The sequence below is a fragment of the Anser anser genome (genome assembly GCF_964211835.1).
Source record: "Anser anser genome assembly, chromosome: 2".
NCBI classification, from domain to species: domain Eukaryota; kingdom Metazoa; phylum Chordata; class Aves; order Anseriformes; family Anatidae; genus Anser; species Anser anser.
The window spans coordinates 63,572,085-63,596,840 of record NC_139721.1 but is presented as its reverse complement, the minus strand read 5'-3'; the positions used below and the strand labels follow the sequence as shown (position 1 = coordinate 63,596,840).

The following is a 24,756-nucleotide window of genomic DNA, read 5'->3' as shown; positions in this document are numbered from 1 at the left end:
CATAGTGAAGTCTTCATATGTATTCAGGAATTTCACTTCTTTGTGTGCAGACATTTTTCCTGGCTCCTGGGTTCAGCTCCAGCTTTGCCAATTCTGTTACGAATCAAGACCCGTTAGAAGGAGCCTCAGGCATGTACACTGAGTCCTTTCCCGCCTTTGCCGTGTGAAGCACAGGAGTAAAACAACAGCCATCAACACAGCTCTGGAGTTGACTTGACAAGCAGCGCTGTCAAACACAGTACAAAAGCGAGCTTGTTTTTAATCTTGTTCACTTAGCATAAGTTTGTGTTTTGCTTAAGCAATTGTTAGGTACACAATTCAGAGAGGAAAGAGTGATTCTGAACTTTTTTTTTTTCTTTTCGCATTTTCCAGAAAGAGTTTATACCAGGAAACCCAGACTGTACCTGTACCACTTCCATCCAATCGTTCTGAGCTCATCGCTGTGTCAGAAGACTCCCTGGAAGCTGTGTCATTTCCAAGTTTCTGAAAGAGTGAGAAAAGCTCTCATGTTAATAATAGATCTACGATTAATACAACTCGGTGGTTCTGCTAGAAAAAAGCACCGATTTGGAAACCCTAAGGCAAAGAAAATTGTGCAAGTACTGACTGCTGAATGCACTTCCTTGTTTATTCTTCATGTCCTGGAAATCCAAGTGGAAAATAAATTACACTGAATTGATCACTAGCATTGGTGCCTAGCAAAGCTGCAGTGACACCTTGCCTCCTAAGTGACAGGTCTACTAATGTGCAGGAGTTGAAACTAAAGGCTCAGATAATGGACTTGAAACTAACAAAGTCTTTTCTCCAAAGACAGCTCCATATTTAAAAAAATCTCATTTAGGTTTATAAAGTTTTTTTTTTTTAAGATCTGCAATTTGAATATAATATTGCTGTGATGGATCTTATGCTCTTCCATGTACAAAAATAACTTTGTATTTTAAACTTGCAACTCCAGAAGTAGCAGCACCCGTGTGTTTACAGGATTGTTTTAAAAACAAATAGATCTTACTTATTAAAAAGTGTTTAAAGCGACACATCACAAAGGCTGCTGGATTTTCACCATCTCTAAAAAAAGTGAGGGTTCTTGTCCTTTGGAGCTTATGACCTAAAGGTATCCTATTTGTAGATAAAAACTGGACAACAGGAAAGGCAGGAAGGAAGAGAACAGTCACAGTAGCAGGAACAGATTTAGAGTGAAATAGTATTGTAAGTATAAACATAAAGGAGTGATGTCTAAATATCCCTGCTGGCCATGTGTCTTTCCGCTGGGGTGGTAATTCAGCACAGGCTTTTTAGGAGAAGCAGATTTTGGGGGGTGATACAGAAAACAGCATGGTTGGCCTTACAGATTTATGGATACCTCCATTTTGCTCATAACATCACCCAGCTCCTAAACAAAGCGACTCTTTCATACAACAAAGAAAAGGATGGAGGTGCTGAATGCCTGCAATTCCTGTATAGGATGTGTCTGTCTTCCTACCTCTCCTCTAAGAATAGGTGCACACTTAAATGGCTTAGCGCATTAAGGAGGATGTAATTAGAATCAAAATTAAACTTCCCATACTGTAAAATTACCTTGACACCATACAGCAATCCAGTCTAAGGGACTGTACTACAGGTTTTAAATATAAAGTCATCCGTATATTAAAAACCATGTGTAAGCGAAACAAGTCGTTTTCCCATCAGAAGCACTCTAGAAACACGATGACTTGAAGAACCAGAGTTCTAAGCTACATCACCTGTATCAACACAATAAAGTCCCATCCAAATCTAGCAGGAATGTTATGCTTTGTACCACTAGGTGAGAGCTCCAGGTTTATTTTTATTCCTGTTTCTTTTCTGTCAATGGCATTTTGGCTCAATTCTCACCTCTCCATCTCCTAAAGCTAGGTATTTGTAAGACAATCTTGGCTATATATTTTTGAAGGGAATGCCACTCTCCATTTACTGGATCATTTTCCCACACCTTAGCAAACGAACTCTCTGAGAACTGAATTACTAACAATTTTTTCACGGAATATGAATTCTCATGAACTTTCACCAAAATACTAATTTTTCAAGGTACATATTGAAGATATATGCTTAAGGTTTAGCTACAGTAAGTGACTTTAAGAGGGCTTTAGGACAATATGAAAACTAATTTCTCTATAACTTCCCTCTCTAGTTATGTGATTGCTGGGGAAATACTAACACGTACAGAGACAAATACAAAAGCCAGTGCTTGCATTTAACGTAGTACTTAAAAAATGCAATGTCAGCACGTTTGGCTAACTAGTGTACACACACTACAAACTGCTTACAGTCCTGAGACAATGCTACGCACTTACTGCAAAAATACACCCTGAGAAGCTGTCAGTCATGTCAGATAAATGCAGGCAAATTTATCATGCAGATAAATAGTGACCAGGCTCTACTTTTATGAGGTACGTGCGCAGGATTGGGAAATACTTCTGCTGGGTGCAGCGGCGAGTGAACAAGCAGGTTACAAATGAGCTTGGTCTGCTCGCAGGTCTTGCTCAAGGTATTTAAAAAGTCAGCCTGTAAACACTAGATGGAGCTAAAAGATCTTTTTAGGCGTGCCTAGTAGTTACACTAATTGCACATATTTATCTCCACCATTAATGCCAATTCTCACGTTGTATTCTAAGCAAAAGAAAACAAAAAAGCGTTTACCATCTTTCCATCTACTGTGCACCTGCTCATCACTTGTATCTGTAACAAGACTGCAGGAGGGTATGAATGGAATAGTAAATTCCTTCTGGCTCTGTTTTCACGTAAAAGAACTCAGAATATAAGCAGCCATCTGCACCTTAAAGGAAAATACAATTTTCCGTGACTCTAGAATTCTGATAAATTCAAAGATATTAGGGAAGTTGGTGTCATACCCATCCTAAGCAATTTCACAGTTGTGGGATGCTTTCTTCTGCAGCTCGACCACCAGGATATTGTATGATTTTCAGCTTCATGAATGTCATAAATGAAAGTGCAAAACTAAACTGTTTGCTGTTGCAATCTAAGATGAAATACGTGAAAAATTCTTTTGAACAGCAGTTCAATTTTCTATGGTGGGGGCAACGTTAAGAAATAGCAAGTCACTACCCTGCTGTGTATAGATTCCTATTTCAATTCAGCTTTCCTGTTACTATTAAAAAAAAAAAAAAGAAAGAAAAGAAAAAGAAAAGAAAAAACACAACCCCAAATGACCTACTTCTGAATTTTATAAATATCAATTTTTGCAAAACACAACAAAAATAAGGTAAGTTTAAAAAAATCCCAAACAACAATTTTCTTAAGTTTCTCTTTTTTATATTCATACACTAACATAAAGAGAATGGGAAACTAATGATAAACATGAAAGGAGAGGGGTAACCTTTCCAAGCTGACAAAAAAACCTCAAAGGGTGAAAAACATAATACTGGGAAAAGGTAACAGATTTCCTTTTGGATAGCTGAAATTCAGGTTTTCAATCAATGCTGTGAAAGCTAATCAATGGAAGCAGACTTTTACTTTCTCCACTTTCAAAAAAAAAAAAAAAAGTATGCCTGTTAATAGCCTACCTCAACCACATCATCCCAGTTGTTAAGAAACTGAAAAGCACCAAGCAAACCATTTATGCAATTATAAAAAAAATTAAAATATATATATATATAGATATATAATCTGGTGTAAGTCAATGTTTTATGCAGACTGTAACAGTCTTATTTACAATCATGTAGCATTTTACTTGAAAACTTGGTGTCTTAGAAATCAATGAGGCTATTCACGGGCACTATTCAGCACCAGAGAGGTGGGAATAGGTCATTTCCTCAGAAAATTCATTTTTATGCAGAGGGTCACTTCAACGAGCATATAGCTTGTTAGCCATAGCCTGAGGTCTTATTATTAAGACCTCAGGGTTTGCAGCAATAGTTCAGACATGACAGCAAGTACTGTAAGAGTGAGAAGAGATGTAAAAATAACATTTGAGTGTCTTGCCCAGATCCAGTTAGATAACTGCAGCATTGTAAAGGAAAACATGGCAAAGCTTGCAGATGAGCTTTGCCATGAAGTGACGTCTTCCAAATTGTTGGGGGATAATGGTGGGGAACGGGCAGTATGTCAGAGAGGAAGAGTGAAGGAGGAAATCACTGATCCTTTGGTAATTTTAGAACATGAGAACTGCAGCTGGGAGAAAGCAGGGTCTGACAGTGGGTAAGGTCAATGGGAAATGGGCATCAGGCAAAATATTCTGATGCAAAAAGCTTTGGAGTTACATGAGGATATTACAACGTGAGGACAACATGAAGACTGTGGAGAATAGGTTGTGGTTTTTTTTTTTAATGTATTATTGTTTTGAGTATTAGTATTTGAAATACAGAAACCCAAGGCATAAGAATAATTAGGTGTGGTACAAAAGGACATAAAATTAAGAAGTGTAACAAAAAAGCATGAGCTGGATAGCATGCTCTGCATGGGATATGTAACTTAAAATATGACACATCTCTCCAACTTGCTACATCACCTTCCAAAAGAGAAGCGTGTAGTTAACTCTGCCAAACACCTGAGGGTACAGTGTGCAGGGCACCGCAGTAAACAGTCATTCCTGGCTTTATGCTAAGCATGCTTCCATTACACTTGAACAAACCACACATCATATAGAGTGCAGACATCCAAACTGTGCTCACTAGTTGCTCCCAAATTACCCTGTAATATGTGCAAACAGTTACGTGCCCTCTTCTGAGCTCGTGGTGGCCTGACATCAAGTGCAAGAGCTGGTGTCGCCTCCTCTGCACGAGGAGAAAAAGTGCAGGCTTAAGGGCATGTCTTCTCTTGTGTGCAGCCCGGTCCCTGGCCAGGGCATTCACGTTCAACCACCCCAGCGCTGGACAATCCTCCTTCAGGAACTCTGTAACCCCTGGTGGGTTGATATGACAAGCCCCAGCCACCAGCCCCTGTAGCCCCTCCCCTGGAGACACCTAGCTCTTGTCCATTTTTTACAACAACTCAAGAGAAATCAAACTGCCTTCACCTTCTGAGCAGAGGCTGCTCTCTTCTCCTGCTTGGCTTTCATTTCTGCGAGAAGTCCACTGCCCATCACCTGCACGCCATACCTCCGGCCTCCTTGAGGGCTTCCTTTGCTGTCACCCCTCTCAGCCTTTGCAGCATCATCTGGCTGTGCCTCCTCCAGCGAGTCTGGTGTCTTTAATTCCTCGGATCGCTCCGTACCGCCGTTCTGCTCTGCAGGTTTCGGCTCCTTCTTATTTGTATCCACAGCTGGGCTTTTTGCAGCAACCTTGGGTGAGGAGGGCTCCTCAGCCACCACCACAGTCTGAGGACGTTCAGATTTGGAGCCCCTTGATTTGATTAAGTTAAGGAAGCCGCTCTTCCTTGAGTCCCTTTTCTTCTTCTCATCACCTGCTTCGCTGGGCTCGCTGCCATCTGAACTTTTAGTCGACGGTCTCCTGATAAAAGACATGGACATTTCAATCTCTTCGTCACTCCCCTCTCTCTTCTCTTTTAAACAGCACAGAATGACTTCTCCTGGGCAAAGCCAACCTTTTGTATGATCTACGTGTTGCCCTGGGCTCAGTCATTAGCAGGTGCACCTAAATTACAAACTGCATCTTACAGGCAGAGCATTCACACTTGAGGGGAAAGCTGAGCACAGAGCATTTCTGCATACAAGCACCCCAACTGGAAAGAGCCACCGGTAAAGCAAATGGAGACAGCTAATGGGGGCTGTGAAAAGATCCCTGAGCCACGCACATGGCCAGGGATATGCGAGTTCACAGGGACATCTGAAATGAGCGGCTGGCAGGAGCCCAAGGGAAGCACAGGAGGATGCCGCAGCCTGCCAGTACCCTGAACTTAACCTGGCTAATCCATTTTTCAAAGCTACCACGATTTTACCACTACACAGAGTATGTCACACATGGCTTCACATGTCACTACAAATATTTGTAACACACTGACTTTAAAACACTTGCCTTTCCTGCCACTGCTGTCCACCAGCTCACACCTACCATTTTCCTTAATGGACATCTCATACAGTACAGAAGGGGTCACTCCAAGCTGTCCAGAATTTGCCCTAGCTTTCTCATTTATTTATGGAAGTATTTATGTATGCATTGATGTATAAACCCAAGCATGCATTAATGCAAGAACTTCTAGATGCATGCATCTGCAAATATACAACCAAGTACAAAGCAATTGTGTAAGCCAGATTTTTCCCCCTATACAAAGCTAAAGGAGACGTATCTTCCAGACAAACATATTTCCTAAATTTGGAGTACTACAAACTGGTTAAATGTATCTTTAACATATATTACTAAAACAGCATAAATCTACTGTCATCGACCACAACAGCGTGCCCGATCAATCCTTTCTAGATAGCCACATCCATGTGTGCACTACTGGCACTAGAGAGGAGAGCCTTGACCAATATACCGCTCTGCTTTAGCTCTAATGAGCTCCACTGAAGGGTAATATGAAGCCAACTGAGTTATACAAATACCTGCTAGTCAATAACCCTCTCCACATGGCATACCAAAGCAATTTATTTCAAAGTAGTCATTTTTAATGGAGGGTAATTGAATTCACAGTATCTTAGACTATTAAGGTATTTTCTGACTTTTACAAAAGCAACCCTGAATATTGGGAACAGAAATCAAATACGACTTAGAATTGCTACTTTCCCAGCTATCAGGATAGATTATTTTAACTATTTTTTTAAATTAACTTACTTTGAATCCATTTTTGTGACTTTCTTAGTGAAAAATTCGTCCACGCCTTCATCCACTCTTCCCATGAGACCGTTCTGATCCCCTTCTGGAGGCACTCCAGCAGATACCTGACAGAAGAAAATATCTCTCTAGTGTAAAATAATTCAAGTGCATTTGTTTAAATGATAATTATTAATAATTAAGATATTATTAAAGTTGCACGTGCCAGCCAAACCTCAGTCAACGGAAGCACCAGCTCCTTTACTCAGGCCAGTCGCCCCACTATATCAAACACAAAGTAACACAAAACAACAGTGGCAAACTGGGCAGTGCAACTAAATACTAAATACGAAAAAAGCAGTTAAAAAAAAATAAATCCTACTCTGTGTGTTTGCAGTGGTCACCTGCAGAGAACATATTTTCAACAGCTATTTTTTTCCCTGTTCAGAGAAAAACCATGTTCTGGATTTGGAGATTTAGAAACAGAGCTCCAGTGGGCTAACAGAGTCTTTTAAAATTCATTCAATCCATAACATCCAGTAGCAGAGAGTCTAAATACAGAATCCGGTGTTTCACTTCAGGAACTGAAAACAGATTTTCGCCGAGCATCTAAAAACCTGCCCCCTTTCTTTGGTTTCAGCACCCACATTTTGAACGTGGATGACTGAAGGCATCTAAAAGAAGCTGAGTTAGCGGTACCTGCCAACCACCGAGGCCCTGTGAAGATCAGTCGGTGTCTCTGTAGCCTCCCGAAGATGAAACACGCCATCTCCTGGGAGGAATTTGCACGTGGTCTAGCTCCTGCATGTGGCTTTGATGAAAAGCTCTATTACGAGCAGAGAAACTTCCTTCAATTTAAAGGACGTATGAAACCCTTTCAGGTGACTACAAAGGATGCCACAAGGCCCAACCCAGTTGTATTCTTGGTAGTACTGATGACCAGGAATTAGTCTGCCACAAAATAGTAGGATTCATGATTTGAAACAATTTTAAGTCAAGGAACCTGCTAGTTGCCACAGCAGTTCAGCGTAACCCTAGCTTCCCTTTTCAGCTGGAATACAGACTTGTTTCCAAGCCTCTAAAAAGAAAAACAAACACTCTAAAAACTCACAGTTAACGTAAAACCCAGCCTCATTAATCCAGGATGACAGCCTGCATATGAACTAAAGCTTTGACACGTCTGTTAAACTTTTTAGCTTCCAGTGGCTGAATCTTGTTAGAAGCCTAGTATTTACCTGGCCACCAGAGACAATAATTAATACTTTGTTGATTCTTGCTGTATTAATGTAATTCTAATCAGACAAGACGCTATTTGGTAAAGACTGCTTTATTACCTGCATGTTTTCAATTAAAAAAAAAGCATGATATCTATTAAAAAAAAAAAGTTTTTTCCTAAGAAGCACAGTGATTTCTCAGACTTCCAACTCTTGTCACCTTTGTTTTTTTTCCAGAGAACTTGTTTAGCTGAAAGATGTGAAACTAGGCAACCATGCATGCCCTGACATCTGTTTTGGTCATATCAGTGCTCTTTGTCCCAAGGTAAGTGCTTGACTTCCCTCACAAAAAATGGTTGACACTGACATCAGCAGAAATAAGAAAGTATTTGATGGTTTCTAAGGATGAACATTAAACTGTTTTTCTAGACAGTAAGAAAAAGCATCTGTGTATCAAAGGCAAGTCCATTTCCCAGAGCAATGCAAGAATCCAATAATCCACCGCAAACGAGATCTACCTCAAAACAGAAAACATTTTGCAACTGAAAAAGCAGCAAGTTCCTAAAAATGTACTAAGGATATACACAAATGTTGGGGTCTAATAAGGTATGCAAGGCACAGAATTTTCTTATAGATGTTTACTGTAATGCCTGTTAGTGTTCAATGTTAAGGTAAAAGACTAAGCTCTGGTTTATTTCATCCCTTAGGCTCCTAATGCTAGGAGAAGGGGAAAGAAAAGGGGAACGGGAAAGGTGGTTAGTTTGTGTTTGTCATATTTCTTTTAGCCTAACTTTAAAGGTGAGCCCTCTATGTTCTTCACTAAGGAAGAATCAGGCCTGAAAGAAGAAATAAACTGAATCACAGTCCGTTTGTTACATGCTCTTCTCTTTCTTGTACTAGATCCTCACACATGATTGAAGAACCCATCAGGTGAAGATCTCACCAAAAACTGAATTATAAACAACTGTTTCATCATATTGTGCAGAAGCATATTGGGGATGCTGAGTTCTTCTTTTCTCTCTCTCTCTCAACGCTCATTTCAGGGTATACATTTCAGTATACAGCCTGACAGAGCTATAAAGCTTTCTTCTGCCCATCCACCCCAAGTTAAAAATTTACATTTTCTCCTTTTTAGCTTCCAGACTACAGCAACTCCCAGAATACAAGTCTGTTTTTCAGCAAAGCCAGAGAAGTACAGCTGCCATCATTTGAGATTCCTTAAATTACCCAATGGAAATAATGGGAACAGGAAACAACCAAATAGTCCTGCTTTAAGCAGTATAAAAGTTTAAAGAAAAAAAAAAAAAGCTATGCAAATATTTTAATCTTTTGATTCAGTTAACACACCCCCAAAACATTTGTTCTGGGTGGACATGAAGCCATAAGTTTTGGCTAAGAAAATCATGGCTTGCAAAGGGAAAAAGCAAACAAACAAAAAAAAACCTTAACTGAAATCCCAGATCCATACTGGGCAAAGCAGGGATCTGAGATTGCGCCTCTTGCTTCTCAAGTGCTTCTCCTAACCATTGCTTTCTATAGCATCAGAGTGGCAAAAACATCAGCAAATAAACTCTGCAAACAATGACAGAGTCCACTCGTGACTCTAGACTTGAAAATTTGTCTGTCTCATTTTTGGAAGCATCGAGCAAACATCTCAAGTCTTTTAAAGTTTTGTTTAGATTTGTTATTAGGTCTGAACAGCTAAGGAATTAAATGGTCCATCAAACCAGACAGGGACAAATGAGTTTCAGTAACAACAAAAAAAAGTTTGTTTCAGTTTCTGCAACTACTAACCCCCTATTTCCTAATTAATTCAATATGGATGAGCGTTCCCAGAGCATTGCATTGTCATGGGAAGTAGCACTTCCTCTTAACAAGAGGTAAGCTTTTTGTTTCTGTCAAGCAAGATATTTTATTTTCTGGTCGCCAGCCTATTAGCAGAGCACTTGCCCTCCCATGCCCCCACTCCTTCCCCACGCTTACGCAGGTGGCACAGGATGCGCTGACTAAGTTCAGATGGGAAGCAAGTGTAGCAACTGGGAAAACACGTGCATTCTGCAGAGTTGGAATCAGATGGAGTAAACACAGATGCGTTTTCCCTACAACGTGAAGACCAGTCTGTCCTCCTGCTACCTCTATCCTTCTCTGTAAAGGGCAACGGAATGGAAAGTTGGCTTGCGTTTCCCCCTTTGCTTCAAGGTTTCTCCACTCCCAAGTGGTACAAAAAACCTGCCTTATGTGATCTTTCCCAGCATTAAGGAAATCTTCAAGGGTCCTCACTTCCAACAATCCTAAGGCAGCAGACGAGGCCACAGACATTCATTACTAGGCATTATAATTCAGAGAAGCAATATCTGCCCCTAGATAAGGGTTATTTTATCATATCAGCTCTGCTCTGTTGCCAGGAGATAGCTCTGTAACTCCTCCAGATCTGTCCTTATATACCCTGAGGATATACCATCACAGAAATAAATCTTCATTGATGTGGTATGCCAAGGAAATGGAACTGTGGGAACTCCACACACGTATACTTGGGTTCACACCAATGCCTTTCACAGACAGATAGTGCTCTGTTTCGCTTTTCTAAGGCAGGCTCCAGCATGAAAAGCAGATCTGTGACTATGCAGATTTGCTGGCCCAAACATCACCTTCAGCTAGGGAGCTGTGGGAAGCTGGGTGTCACAGGGTAGCTCCTCTGAGAGCTGATAGAAATAGGAATCCATGCCAAGTTACCAAGTCTTAAAGCAGGCAGAAAAAAAAAAGATTAAGACTTAGCAAACCCTTGCAATATATTTGAAATGTTTTGTGGTATTTCATGAGTTTCCTGTGAAAGCTCCATGTACTTCCAGAAACTGCTTCCATTAAAAAACAAAAGTAAATAAAAAAGGATAAAACCAACCCTGGGTTTAGGCTGTGTCAAACAAGACAAAAAGCTTGTAATAGGGATTGCACACTGAAATACATGAATACCAGAAGAAAAACTAAGAAGTTGCTTATAGCTTTTAAAACTTTAACATTTGTCCTCATTACTTTGCAAGACATGACTCATGGCAAAAAGCAATCAACAGACAACATCGCCAACAGGATTTCGATGTAGACTCACTGCTGCTTGGCTGGGCTGCTGCTTTTTATTCCTTTTGGGCCTTAATTTTGTGAAGTGTTCGAGTTTTCTCCCTTCTTCTGATGGCAGCTCTGAAATGAATCCAGACGTTCGTTTGTCCGGCCTGCTGGAAGGAAACGGTGGGTCTTCTATATGGATAGGTACTTCTTCCAGTGCTTTATCTAGATCAAATTCCATTTCTAAGAGAAATCAAAACTTTCTAATTAGACTTAACATGCTGTTTAAAACAAAAGACAATGCCATTCCTTTCTTTTGTGGTAAACAGTTATGAACACGTTTAGAGAACGTGTTCAGCCACAACACGTTTGTGAGCAGACAGAGCATTGCGAGCAAGCACTTGCTACCAGACACACTAGAAGATTCACGAAACAAAGCAAGCAACATGGCCTCAAATGCACTCCGGAGGGAGGGACAGTCTTCTGTGCTTCTGAATAAAGAACTATCTAGAAGAATCTCAGCAAGCAAAGAAGCAGAAAGATTTTATGAAATCCTCACTTACCAAAAGCTCTGGACACCGGCCGGAGCATTCTACTGTGGATGCTTTTCCTTTTTGACTTAGGAGTCATCTGTCAATATAAAATAAAAACAAAGGACTTCAGCGGACAGAAGAAATAACAAGGAACACTTTTTCCTTTCTACACAGCAAATCTGTTCTCGAGATCTGATTGGATTTAATAGCAGGAAGGAATGTTTTTTTTTCCTCCCCTTCTCAAACATTCATAACTTTTTCTAAATTGGCATTTTGTTGAACTGACTTTGAAAATGAAGCAGGGAGGCAGTTATTCTTCCCACTAAAATCTTAGGTTGTAAACAGGATAATTAATTTAATTGTGTCCAACCATTAACTCATTGATCCCCAACTGTAAAACAAGCTAGCTATTAAAACCACACCTTTGCATATGGGATTACGAGGCATGGAAAACTTAAGTAATTACTGTGGCCTCTATTATGTAGTTAATGACAATACAAGGGACCAGTCCTTGTTTTGGCTTTTACTTTTGATATAAAATACACTTCCTCAGCTAGTGACACGCCTCTGGGAAGGATTAAAATCCAGGTGTCTACGCTTCTGGATACCATCACACATCTCACCAAGCTTCCCTAGGAAAATATAGTCTTGGAGCATGCAGCCCTTCAAAATACCGTAAATACCATGCCAGGGTTAGTGATACCACCAGGAAACACACGACTTCCCTGGACTTTAGATACACTAAGGTGTAAAGTTACCTTTACATACATTCAATGTATCTACGATAAGTTACGTGCTATTCTTCTTCTCACCTTCACATTACCAGAAAAGGGAATATGTTGCCTTTAGAGCACAAATACCCAGACTTAAGACTTAGTTTTGTTAATTTTGGAGGAAAGCTGCCCTTATTTTCTTGCCTGAACTCTTGTCTGCGTGGCAATTGCCTGAACTCCTCTGAAAGCTTGCGTGGCAATAAAGACTTTTTGCTACAGGAAACTGTGCATTGACAATTCTGAACCTTTTAACTTAGCTCAGCATTTTAAGACTTGTAAACCAAAAGGCTGAGCTGTATGTTTCCTAAGGAGTTAATTTAAAGTCACTTGGCTCCTGTAAAGATAGGCTCTCTTTGTGGCAGAGTCATATTTGCTGGCTTCAGTGACATCTGTATACTTCCAACACGTCCACTCACTTTCTAGCCCTACCTAACGACTTCAAATGTGGAGTGCCAGTCAGGAAGCTGGATTTTGTTATGGCTCACAACTCATCAACAGAATTGTTAATCAAGTTTAGTGTTATCAATTTTAAGAGAGCCAGAAAAGGCATAGTTGGCACTGAAACTTCAGACAACATGAATTTTTAAAGTTAGGCATTTAATAGTTTTTCCTTATGGAAAGTTCAGTGCCCACGCTCACACGTACTAAATTCATGCTCCCACCAGAAGTAGTGAGAAGGATTATTATGTCACTATTCGCAGGGTTTTGCTCGGGGTTTTGACAGATTTTTAGAACAGGAGAGGTATTACCTGTCTTCTCAACATCAGAAAAGGGCAGCCAGATTACAGAGTGGGCAGTGATAGCACCGTCCATGCAACAGAGCTGTGTTTTTGCTGCCATGAACATCACCGGCAGAAAAAGATACCTTCAGCTGCAGGTTTCTACGTCCACATTTGACAAGCATCAGTTCATGATAAAGTAACTTTGTGATCAGACAGGAAATAGCTTGCTACCTGAGGAGACGTACCATGAAACTAATGAGCAGGCAAAGTGCTACTGCAGCAAAAGGTCAGACGCTACTTTGAGAGCTAGCAATAAACCAAATGCAGGGTTTATCTCATGATAAAACTGGGCTCATCCAAAACTGGAACAGCTGAAGGCATTTGCACCTCTTGCGATGGTGAGCTGAAGCAGCTCAGCATTTGGGGTACAACAATTAGGAGCCACCACCAGTTGCACTTCCAGCTGCAGCGTATTTCTCCTGGTAATGTATATTTACACTCATTTTGGCCTGTTTGCAACTTCTTTCTGGTAGTGCAACTGGAAATTACATCCGGATAATGCTGCGATTCATGTGCTGAAGAAGATCAGGAAGGAAGACAGGAAACAAGGCTGACGGTAGACTTCTGATAGCTCAGGAACTGCATGTCCAGTGTCCGCAGTTCTCTTGGATGAACACAGACAAGCTGAGAGCCCTGCCTTGGCCCAGGGCACCAATGCAGAACAGCACAGGTTAAGTTTTGAGGCTCCTGTGCAGTGACTTGAACACTCCAAGATACCCCTGAGAGCCAGGAACAGGATGACTCCATCTTCCTTCCTAAATGAGAAAGAGCCCCCAGATGACCCTGCAGAGCTTGTGCTGGTGCTCAGAACCCTTTATCATCGCTGTAACTTCCCGTCAGCCTGGCACAATCCATCAGCAGCTTGGTTGCTGGGGATAAAGGCAGAGGGATAGAGATGCCTGCCATTTGTTTTAACAGCATGAATAGAACAGTTACACATACACTTTCACCGGAAAACCTTCTGTTTTCTAGCCTGTTTAGGAAGTGCACAGATGAAACACTTCTTGTCAAGTGAATTTTCTAGATAGCATTCAGAACAAAATGGGTCAAAGCACTAATTTAAATAGGCCAGTGTGCTCTTTCTACAAAATACTAGACCACCTCTGCTTCATATCTCAGACAGTGTACAGCACGCTACAGCAGCACGGCACGTCTCACTACCAGAGGAGATGTCTGAACTCCTCCTAGGGAAGGATCTTGGCCCTCTCCAGCCTGAGCTCCATTTCCCATAGTTGAGGGAAGCTGCTCAGGTTGGGCACATGCACACCTTGTGCCTTCGCACCACCTCCGGCCACACAAACCAAACTCAGCTCTACTGCCTCCCCTTTCAACCCAAGGCCTGTACAGGGGAATAGCTGTTGGCATCAACCTCCCCTCCTTGACTGCTTCCACATCTTCCAGCGACTTTCCACCACTGCAGGCCACCTCCTAAAGTTTTTCCTTGCTTTGCCTACTTTTCTGTGAGCACACTGCAGGCTGCCTGGCAGAACAGCTAAAAAGATTAACCTGTGTACCTCCATTTCTCGGAAGCCCTCGAGGAGGTCTGCATGCACGCATGCCGCAGCTCTCTCTGGAGATGGCTCCATGGAGTTACCCCTCAGGCCACTTTAGAATTAGGCAGTTTCATGTGTCCAAGCTACCTTTAAACTCCTACGATCTCTTCTTAAATGGATCACTGCTCACAGATTTCTTCTCGACTCCCTTCTTCACAAAGCTATCTGAACACTCTTGAGTTTTCTTAAGTTATCTTACCAAATGTGGAAGAACATCAGTATCTTGGGGATTAAGAACAACAACCAAGGTCACATTTTCAATGCTTGAAGCTTTGTTTCCAGTGCTAGAAACTTACGTGCCTTTAGCAACAGAGTCTTACACACTACATTCCTTGATTATACAGATAACGGGAACTACTCTCAGTGCTTAGGGATGTGCTCATTTCCATCTTTCTCTCCTCCTCCTCCAGAATCACTTATATTCAATCCTATTAGAGATGCTCCATGACTCTCCTGTCATTCTCGTCTTGAAAGACTTACATTAATGAACAACTTCTCCCTCTCTCTCAAAATTCAGCTCCCCAACCCATCTCCCCCCAGCCCTCCTTCCTGCAAAACTACATATGGATTTTCAGCTTTGAGAAGGCATTAGGGGTGACAGCAGGTGAGAAGAGCTTTCAAAATCTCAAAGCGATTCAGTCAGACAAAGAAAACGCACCTGAGCAAACTCAGAGATAACCCATGACATCTCTTCCACCTGGAACTTGCTATGTCAAGAAAACCCTAGTTTATGCTCACTCTTAAGCTGTTGTTTCATCAAGCTGTGTGATGCTTGAACATAAAACCCAAGCGATAGATTCTCTTTCTGAGCAGTAACACTCCTGCTTAGATCTCATCAGCACTCTGCTTTGGTTTGGTCTCAAAGTCAAGAGATGCTTTAAATTCAAACGCTGTGCTGGCTAAGCCTTCTTGTAAAATCCAATCTCATTCCTAAACTGCTGCCTATTTCTTTTTGTAAGTGCAGATGGATGGCACTAGAGTCTCCCAGGAGACTAACACAGTAGTACAGAGGCAAATGGAGCACAAAAACGCAAACAAGTAGGCCAGAAACAGCAGAGCTAAAAAAATACTTACACTTGTACAGCAGAGAGTCTCCATGCAGCAAAAAAGAAAGAAAAAAGAATATGAATGGGGAAGACAAAGCAATAGCAGTTTTCAGGAAAGGAGGCAAAACCAGAGCTCACCAAAATAAAGGAAACTAAAGCCAAAACACTTAAAAGTCTTAGCAGGAAAGGTGACATGCAAGAATGAGGTAAAAATCCGTTGCATTCGGAGGTGCTATACATTTCTTGTTTCCAGGGGCAATCAGAGATGGATGTGATTTCTCTTGCTTTATCTATACTGGGACAAACTCAGATTTTCAGATGTTTGTTTCCAATATATGGCACTCACCAATGGTGCCAACCTGCCACCTGCTGTCCTAATTTACTGTTTTTTTTTTTTTTTTTCAATTTGCTGGAACCAGTGGTGAGAGAGGTTTTATTCTGATACGTCCTAGTCTGAAGGAGGCTTCTAAATTACAGATTTGTAGTTTGTTGTGGAAAGTGGGAGACTGTGGAAAAAAAACAAAGCCTCTCTTGAAATACTGAAAAGGATGCAAGTATGTTCTTTTAAGGTTGAAATAATCCTGCTATAAAAAAGAGGTCCAAAGTGACAGTATTTCTCCTTTCCATATGAAGGTTTAGAGGTGCAGACCTTTCAAGCACTTTTGGCACACTAGAATGATGCTATGCCATTAATAACGTGCGACCTTTCCTCTCCCCTTCAAAATTTATAAAGAAAAAAAGGCACAGCCATCATATGAAATGAAGCGATCCCATAGCCCATCTCTTTGGTGGCAGATTACACATCCAGTCACACTCCTTCTCAATTTAGAGTAAAATTGTAAGAGGAAACAGTTATCAGGAGTGTGGCTGTGTCTTCAAGTCAAATGAGAAATGCAGATATTTGTACAGCATCTGTGCTAGAAGTCAATATTTGTGCTCTGGTTTAAACTACTCAGCAAGGAAGCGCTGCATTTTTAAATGGATATTGCACTGGGGTTTAATTACCAGCACCAAAACCAGCCTGCTCATAACACGAAGTTCATCATTTAGTTGTTGAGGAGGCACTAAGGTCAATTATTCAATGCTTTGACATTTTCAGCAGTAATGACCAACTTGTCACAGTTCATACTTCTAAGCTTAGCTGCAGCTAGAAGTTTTAAAGATCAGATGGCAAACTTTGAATGGCACAAGCAGCACTGGCGCACAGAACCAGTCAAAGGACTTTTTTTCCAACTGTCCTTAGCGTTTTTATTTTAATTTTCTCTTACCATCCAAAAATTTGTGCAGAAGTTCTCAGCTAACAGTGATTCAGGCAAACCTCCTCATTACTCCTTTTTTTGTATGCTATCCTCTCTCTCCCTCTCCCCATCTCCCTGCCAGACCCCACGTTCTCTCTCTTGCCCATCTTCTACACTACCATTCACTAGGGCTAGTCTGAGGCTCCCAGGGAGACTGCAGAATTGAGAGAAACATCTCTGAAACCAAAACCATCTTAAAAATAAATCTCCAGCACACTTGAAAAACCATTCTGCAACGCAGCTTCTCTTTCAGGCAGTGCTCTTGGTAGTACTCCGGTATGTTCTGTGTAGGTAATGCATAGGCAGGGAAGTTATTTATGTTATACAAGCAGCTGGATGTGAGATTAGGACCAAAGTGCAAAGCTCTGCACATACCAGGAAACAATCCCAGGTCTGGGGGAGTTTGCAGCCCGTGGTCCTGGTCCTAGCAAGGACCTATGGAAGTTCCCACCTTTCAGGCTCCAGTGATCTCACCTGAGCTGCTTAAAAGCTAAAAGGTGCTAAACAGCTTGAGTAAGGAGGGAGAAGGAGGAGGGAGAAGCACGCAGCAGGCAAAAGGCTAGACAAGGAACACCATTAAGCAAAGCAGAGGTGAAGGGACTTGCCTGAAGCCACCTAGAAGTCTGACTGCACCGCAGGGAGCCTACTCCCAGAACATTTTAAACCACTGCTAAATTATTTCAGACGTATGTGTTTTGCAGGCCATGTCTTGGTAACTGGCATCTCGTCAAAAGTCCTTGTTTTGTGTTTTGTCTTTTTTTTTTTTTTTCCTGTAAAGAATCCTGATCTGCTAAGCTGCCACGATACCAATCACCATTTCCCACGGTTCCTCTAGTAACTACCTTTGACAGAGATGTCACACATCTGTTGTCTACTTCAGAAACAAAACAAACAACCTTCAGGTGCTTGTCATAATACAGAACAGCAAATTGACCAACTTTGCTTTTTTGCATCTCAGTCTTTGGACACACAGGTATCTTACTCTCCCAATAAAAGTGTTAGAAAGTTGCTACTGCTTGCTTCACTCACTGAAGGTTTTATAACGTGATTTCCATGGTAAAACCCTCAGCATAGCTTGCAGAAATTCAGTGATGTATTTCCCACCAGCAATGTTGATGTCCTGAACCACCACCATCCTTAGAATCTCCCCCTAGAGTGCCATTGTCCTTGGGAAGCTAACTGCAACGCCAAAACACAGGACAGCCAGCTGAGTGTTTTAGAGGAGGGATGAGTTTTAGAGGAGGGATGAGAGCACAGCCACTAATAACACAGTTTGGAAACCAAGGCCAACCTGTGACAGGTTGCTCTTTGTTGGCACAGTTGTCCTGAATGCACGGGCTACGGCATTTTTACACCAGCAGAGGACCCAGTCCTGACCTTTTATTTCACGGTTTCGTCTTTTGTATGGAAGTACTATACATTTTTATATAGAGTAGATAAATATGGCATACAAATAATCCACACATGAATTTAAGGAGTCTGCTGCTTTTCTTTGCCCTCCCTAAGAGTTAAATTTCTAGAGAAAGAGCTGTGGTTCAGGATTAATTCAATTAGTCTCATCTAAACCACCCTGACCTTTAGAGTTACTTTGTACAGTAACATTTTCTGAAAGAAAAAGCGTAGTGCTGCAGTAAAATAAGCTCAATAGACTCAGCCTCGAGCTCTTTCATTTTGCTAGCCAATAAACATTTTTTTTTTTTCTCCTACTTGCTGAAATGTGGCTCACGGACTGTATGATATTTTGCCAAGTATTTCCATGTATTCTTTTAATTAATAATTCTGCACTTTCATCCTTCAAGTCGTGTAAAATTTCTGCTAATAAATATTCCCACATATGGATATCCAAGGCCTTTATTATGAAGAGTAAAAAAAAAAAAAAGGTGCATTAGTTAAACCGAACAGTTCCTTAAACTATTAAACTGAATTCTTTATTTCTTGTTCTGAATGATTATCCCACAAGGAAGCCTGCCTGCATCTATGTCACCTGCAAGAGAAAAAGCAATTCCCAGCATTATCAGTGCTGTTTTCCAGTTCCTTATGAAGAGGCTAACAGCATCTTCTGCAGCAGTTGAAAACAAACAAACAGGATGGTTCCATCTGATTTACTTTACTTAAAAATTAAGTACAAAATGGGGAGCTGATGCAGATCAGACAGCACAAACTGTTTTTTAAGCCTGCTTGCTTATGATTGTTCATTACCTTCAGCTAGCAAATGCTAATGCAAAAATTACTTGGTTCAAGGCCCAAACTTCCGTACAACAAGATGAAAAAGCACTTGATTTCAGCAAACAGTGAGGCATGGGCAGTTGTTTAAGCTATCCTCAGGCAATTTTTTAAAGACAATGACCATATGCATATCAGGTACCCTGGGCAAGAACATCTTTAGAGCAGGTTTGAGGCAAGGTCCTACTGAATGGGAACTGTTGTACCTGGCTGCCCTACAGCTTCCCAGGACTGAGAACCAGCATGACTTCTGTACCTCTCCTTTTTCTCTACACCCTGAAGAGGACAAAAGCCTCCCGAAAGGATAAACATTCACCTAGGCAAAAACCACCAGTCATCTTTGCGCCATCATTAGACCTTTTGGGGGCAGATGATGCAACAGTTTTGCTTGCTCTGCAGCAGTGATATTTCAAAGGAGAAACAGTAAAGTGAAGAAAATCATCATAAAGAATCAGATGCAGATTACCTTGGATGGAGACTAGCAGCCTCTCTGCTCAGAATTATGATGGACTCTTTTTCCCTCAGGCTCACTTGAGCTGCTGCTCCTTTCTCCCTGAAATTTGCCTCAGACACCTTCCTAGGACACAGTAATTTTTTATGTCCTTCAGCCACTTTTGAGATACACTTCGTGAATATAAAGATTAAAAAAATATATCTTCTCAATTTTAAGTCTTGTCAGAAACTACTATATCGAGATATCTCCCTATTAAGATGGGGAGATGTCTCGATAGAGAACAAAATCGAGACACCCACCCTTTTTGATAGGGAGATATCTTGATAGGGAAATACCAAATATTCTATGCCTTGTATGGAAGGCAGAAATATTTGAGTAGACAGACATTTTGTTTCAAAACTACAGTTTCTTCTCTAAAACAAACTGACAGACAGGGTCAATCATAAATGTCAAAGAGAGGATGGCAAAACTCGAAGGCTGATCTACACAGAGCTATCACGTAAATGGGATACATGATTTTAATAATGGTGGTTGGCCAGACAGTCATGGGAGAGCACGCAAGCCTAGCGGAGACAGAAACACCAGGCAAGAAGAAGAAGATGCCTACCATGTAAAACAGAACTGCTCACCTGCATGTGAAGAATTAAAAGCAGGCTAGCAACAAACCAGCAGATTCTGTAATTACCTGGAGCACATAGGCACAAACTTCCCCTGGAACATCCAAATACCAGGGTGTTGGAAACGACCCACAGCTAATATGTACAACATAATGAAGCTATCCTGACTCTTCAATCACTTTGTCCTCCTTTTCTGCTCAATGTTTTTAGTTTTCTTCAACATCTGCTTAGAGGGCTTTTTTCACCACTTTATGTGCTTTTGGTTTCAGATCAGCATTCCAATCCTGTCATCACTTCTGACTTCAAAAATTCACAGTAATTTAATCTTTACTCCCATGAAGTAAGATCTTAAAGCAGGGAGATACCCACCATTTTGCAGCGAGGATTTAGCTGACCTGAATAACAGAGAAAAAAGAATCTATTTACCTCTAAGTTTCCCTCTAGTCTGAGAGAAATGTTCTGAGAGAAAGCATGATAAATTTTTATATAGGATTATGTGACACAGTTGTCTGTGATAGCAGGGATGAGATCTGATGACTCAGAAGCTCTCTCCCAGCCTTCTGGCACTATGCACACCTGCTTTATTTCATAATTTCTGATTCAAGTAATCTAGTTCATTTTAGCCTCCTTTTTTGATGACAAATTATAGCAAAATCTAATAGCACTCTATAACTGCCTTCCTTAGTACTGACACTCTCTCTCTTCTTCCCGTGAGCAACTGTTCTTTACCCCCACACTATGAGGTCTCAATCTTGCCAAGCAGAAAATCACACGCTTCCTGTTCTGCATGAAACAGGAGCAACGAAGCACTCTCAGTAAGACAGAATTGTGCATGTGCTATTTTTAGGAGGCTTTCCAGATTTCAGAGTAAACTAGCCTGCTCCACACAATGCAGACAATGTAACCTGGACCAAACTATTCATTTGAGACACTGGCGGAATCAAAAAGCAGCAGAATCTATACAGAAAGCTCCTCAACCCCTTGAGAAGGCCAATTTGCCAGGTATTAATTGAATCAAGAAGCACTAAGACTGCAGACAGATGTGTGCTATAGGAGCAGCACCACCAGAGGTTATTCTCAAGCTCTTTGCTACTGTCCCTCTGCCGAGGGCTCCTTAATCTAGATTTTGCCAAGAACTCCTCCAAATGAGCTCTCGCTAATCTGCCACGGGAAATACCAAGCAGTTTTTTTTTTTTTTAAACAGGGGCTGTGGAAAGGTGAATTCTGGATGGGACGGAGCAGCCAGGGGTGGCACAATCTGTAGATTTCACAGCTACATGAAGAAGACCTTTGTCAGCCACAAACTAACTTCTTAGCAGTATCTCCCTCTTAAAACCACAGCAGGAGAGTGTAACCCTCAAGTTTCAGTGCATGCTTTAGACGTTCCTTTAGTGTGACTTTTTCACCACGTGAAATAAAATGATGGAAACTCAGTAACTGCAAGACAACTACTGCCACAAAAGACAAACCTACACAGCCTCCTCTCCACCCTCAATATACGTCTGGGTCTATTCATTTAAAACAAAGAATCACTACTGGGGGAAGACAAGCTCGCGATGGAGAAGTGTCATGATGTAAACTGAACTCTCGACAGCTGCAGTTCATGATATTCATTTTAATCTAAGCAGAAAGCAGTCTGCAATTTATTTATTTAAACCCAAACACGTAGTGCTATTACTAGAAGCAGTTTATCATTTCCTTCCTTTCGTTCACATTGCAGCAACAACGTACCCTAAATTGTGAGAAAGAACTCTGGACTCACTCGGAAGTCTCCGTTGGTTTAAGAAAAATATATTCTATAGCAATTACCCATCACCTCCTTCCACTCAGAGACACCAAGAAAAGGCAATGAAAGTCAGTAATCTTTTAAATTGTTTCAGCTGGGAACACATAACCCCTCATGAGCCTGAAAGAGACTGTAGTGTGTGTCCAATACATGTAACAGACATTGAACAACCACAGACAAGGACCTCTAAGGGTTGTAAGGTCACTGCAAAACTATATGTAAAGGCACTCAGGAAAAGATAACACATATTTTTGGAATGGGTAACAAATATTTTCAATTAAAATTAATGTAATCATAATAGTAATGGTTAGTCTAACATACAAACACACGAACTTGCAAATGAACAAGATACTCCCAGATTCTGCCAAATGATCACACCAGCTCCCTTTGTCTCTTGCTTTCTCAGACTTGGTGCTGTATGTACGGGGAAGGCTTAGCCTGTGCTGTGTGCCTCCTGGTGATGTTTTCATATGCTGCCCGAGTTTGGGCTGAGTCAGAAATATTACTAGTCTCCCACAGAGGTAGATTTTCTCGTAGGCTTGTGATGGAGCCTTTTCAGAAGCCAAGAATACTCTCATATGCCATTAAGCCAATTCTTAGCTCCCCATAAAGCACTGTATTTGCTGTACATAAACGGCCCTTTTCTGCTAATGTATGTAAGAGAGAAGCTGAGGTGTCCCCATCGATTCAATCTGGCATTCATCCGGGCTGCTGCCATTGCCCTCATCCTTGGCTGCTCGTTTCTGCCGCTCAGGATTAGTTCTGGGCACTCAACCAAAGGACCAAGCATTCTGCAAACTAACCCAGGAAAGGAAACCTCTGGAAAAAGCCTAATTTTAAGCTGAATCAATTCCCACACCCAGTTTGTAGCGTGGCTGCATGAACTCTAGTACAAGTGTGCATGTGTGGGCTGGAAAGAAGAAACTGTGTACAGGGGAAAGTGGAAATGCCCTTCACAGCCAGAACAATGTTTTTTGCTGGATTAAGCTGCTTGTAGTGCTAAAGACTTTTTTTAGCAAGGGAGAACATAAGGAATCCAAGAGGAACTTTTTTTTTTCTTTTTTTCCAGCAAGTATTTAGTCTTTCTTCCAAAAAGCTGCCTATCTATGCCTGAGAGTATTCTGCTGCAGGCAACACAACATCAAGAATCAGATGTGGTAGTAGGTTAGGGACCCACATATTTCAGTTTTTCTTCCTACAGTATCAGCACACGTGCACATATGAACACGTCTTTACCTTTTCTCCTTCCTCTAGTGAAACTGACTGGAGGGATTTCTGTTGCTCTAATTTGTTTTAATTCCAATTTATTTTGGCTTTCGGGGATGGGGGCTTTCAGGTAGTGCTTTGTGAGTTTTCTGAATTTGGGTGTGGTGAATGAAATTTCTCACTTCTCTCTGAAAACACTGGGATCTATATACACTTAGTCTTCCCGTACCTGTGGATCGATACATCTTCATCTGGATACTGACCTCACATGCTAAATTTTTAACAATGGGTAGTTAGCCCATTTCCAGGAAAAAAATACATGCCACCTCCCTACAAAAGTTCTGTTATTTCTGCAAATATCTTTTCTACTGTACAGGTGAAACCTGTTGTTCAATAAAAGCTAAAATATTAATATAATGCACATGGGATTTTTGTTATTGTTGTTTTGTTTGTTTCTAAAGAAGCTTTCCTCCATTAAAGCCCTAGCACCATTTCTATGGTTAAAGTTAGAAATCGATGAGAAATGACTAAGATTCAACATTCATCACATGCAGACCTTTCCTACTAGCTACCAGCATTTTTGCAAATACATAGCTTACTGTTCCAGCATTTCAATCTTACACTGAAATCCTTTAAAGAAGATTTATAAGCAGACTTGTTGTGTATTATTATAACCTACAATTCCTCTTCATTTTTCAAACAACTCCCTATCGTGCCCCTTCATAATGCAAATAAAGTGACCTCTGCTTTGCTTTAAAAAAAAAAATACTTAGCGTGGCTGTATGCTTGTCACTGACTATAGTAATAACAATATAGAATTGAAATGGATATTTTAAAGAGGAAGAGTACACAGATTTCTAGTAAAAAAGCTATGGCCCTCAAAATTTTTCTTTACATGGTGACTTAGCTCTGATGATCTCCTTTTCATGTTCTGAAAACCAAATACTGGTATGGAACCTCAGATGATGGAGATACAGCCAGCTAACAGGGAATGGTCTGTTTTAAAGCCTGCCTCAAGCTTTTAGCTTGAGAATTTAAAAGCAAACAAACAAAAAATGAAACAAAAACAACAAAAAAGGCCTTTACAATGCAACTGTTAAAGACAGTCTAACAAAGATGCACTGTCACTTTTTGTTGAGGAATTAAGCACTATTCAATAACTCTTGCTTCTGCAAAGAACTAACGTTCATGAAAGAATAAATTACTACTAGATACATTACACCCAATGAAATCAGTTGGTATCTAACTAAACAATTACATGTACCAAGATACATAATATTCAACCTCAGTAAAAGGGGCGTTTTGTTTAGTTTTAAAATGCTTGAATTATTTTAAAATGTATCACTTGTCATATACACACAAACATTCTGAAAAAATCTACTCTTTTATGAAGTTAATTCTTGATTGAGTCTAAGCTTTGAAAAGCAGGCCAGAGTTTTTTCCTTTAATCTATGAAAAACAAGTATTTTTTTGCATAAAGATTTTGCATTCCATTTTATTTGCATGCAACTTT

The 24,756-nt window shown here is 40.8% G+C and overlaps 1 protein-coding gene across 4 annotated transcripts in view; it reads right to left on the bottom strand.

The window, feature by feature from the left end:
• CARMIL1 (capping protein regulator and myosin 1 linker 1) overlaps nucleotides 1-24,756 on the bottom strand; it is a 203,916-nt gene that overhangs the window by 11,356 nt on the left and 167,804 nt on the right. For all 4 annotated transcript variants that reach the window (XM_083822729.1, XM_083822730.1, XM_083822727.1 and 1 more), the window contains 5 exons: nucleotides 11,536-11,602; nucleotides 11,019-11,215; nucleotides 6,723-6,829; nucleotides 5,009-5,441; nucleotides 405-483 (listed from right to left, as the gene is read on the bottom strand). In XM_083822729.1, the coding sequence (XP_083678855.1) occupies nucleotides 405-483; nucleotides 5,009-5,441; nucleotides 6,723-6,829; nucleotides 11,019-11,215; nucleotides 11,536-11,602 (883 nt within the window). The remainder of the gene's footprint in view (nucleotides 1-404; nucleotides 484-5,008; nucleotides 5,442-6,722; nucleotides 6,830-11,018; nucleotides 11,216-11,535; nucleotides 11,603-24,756) is intronic.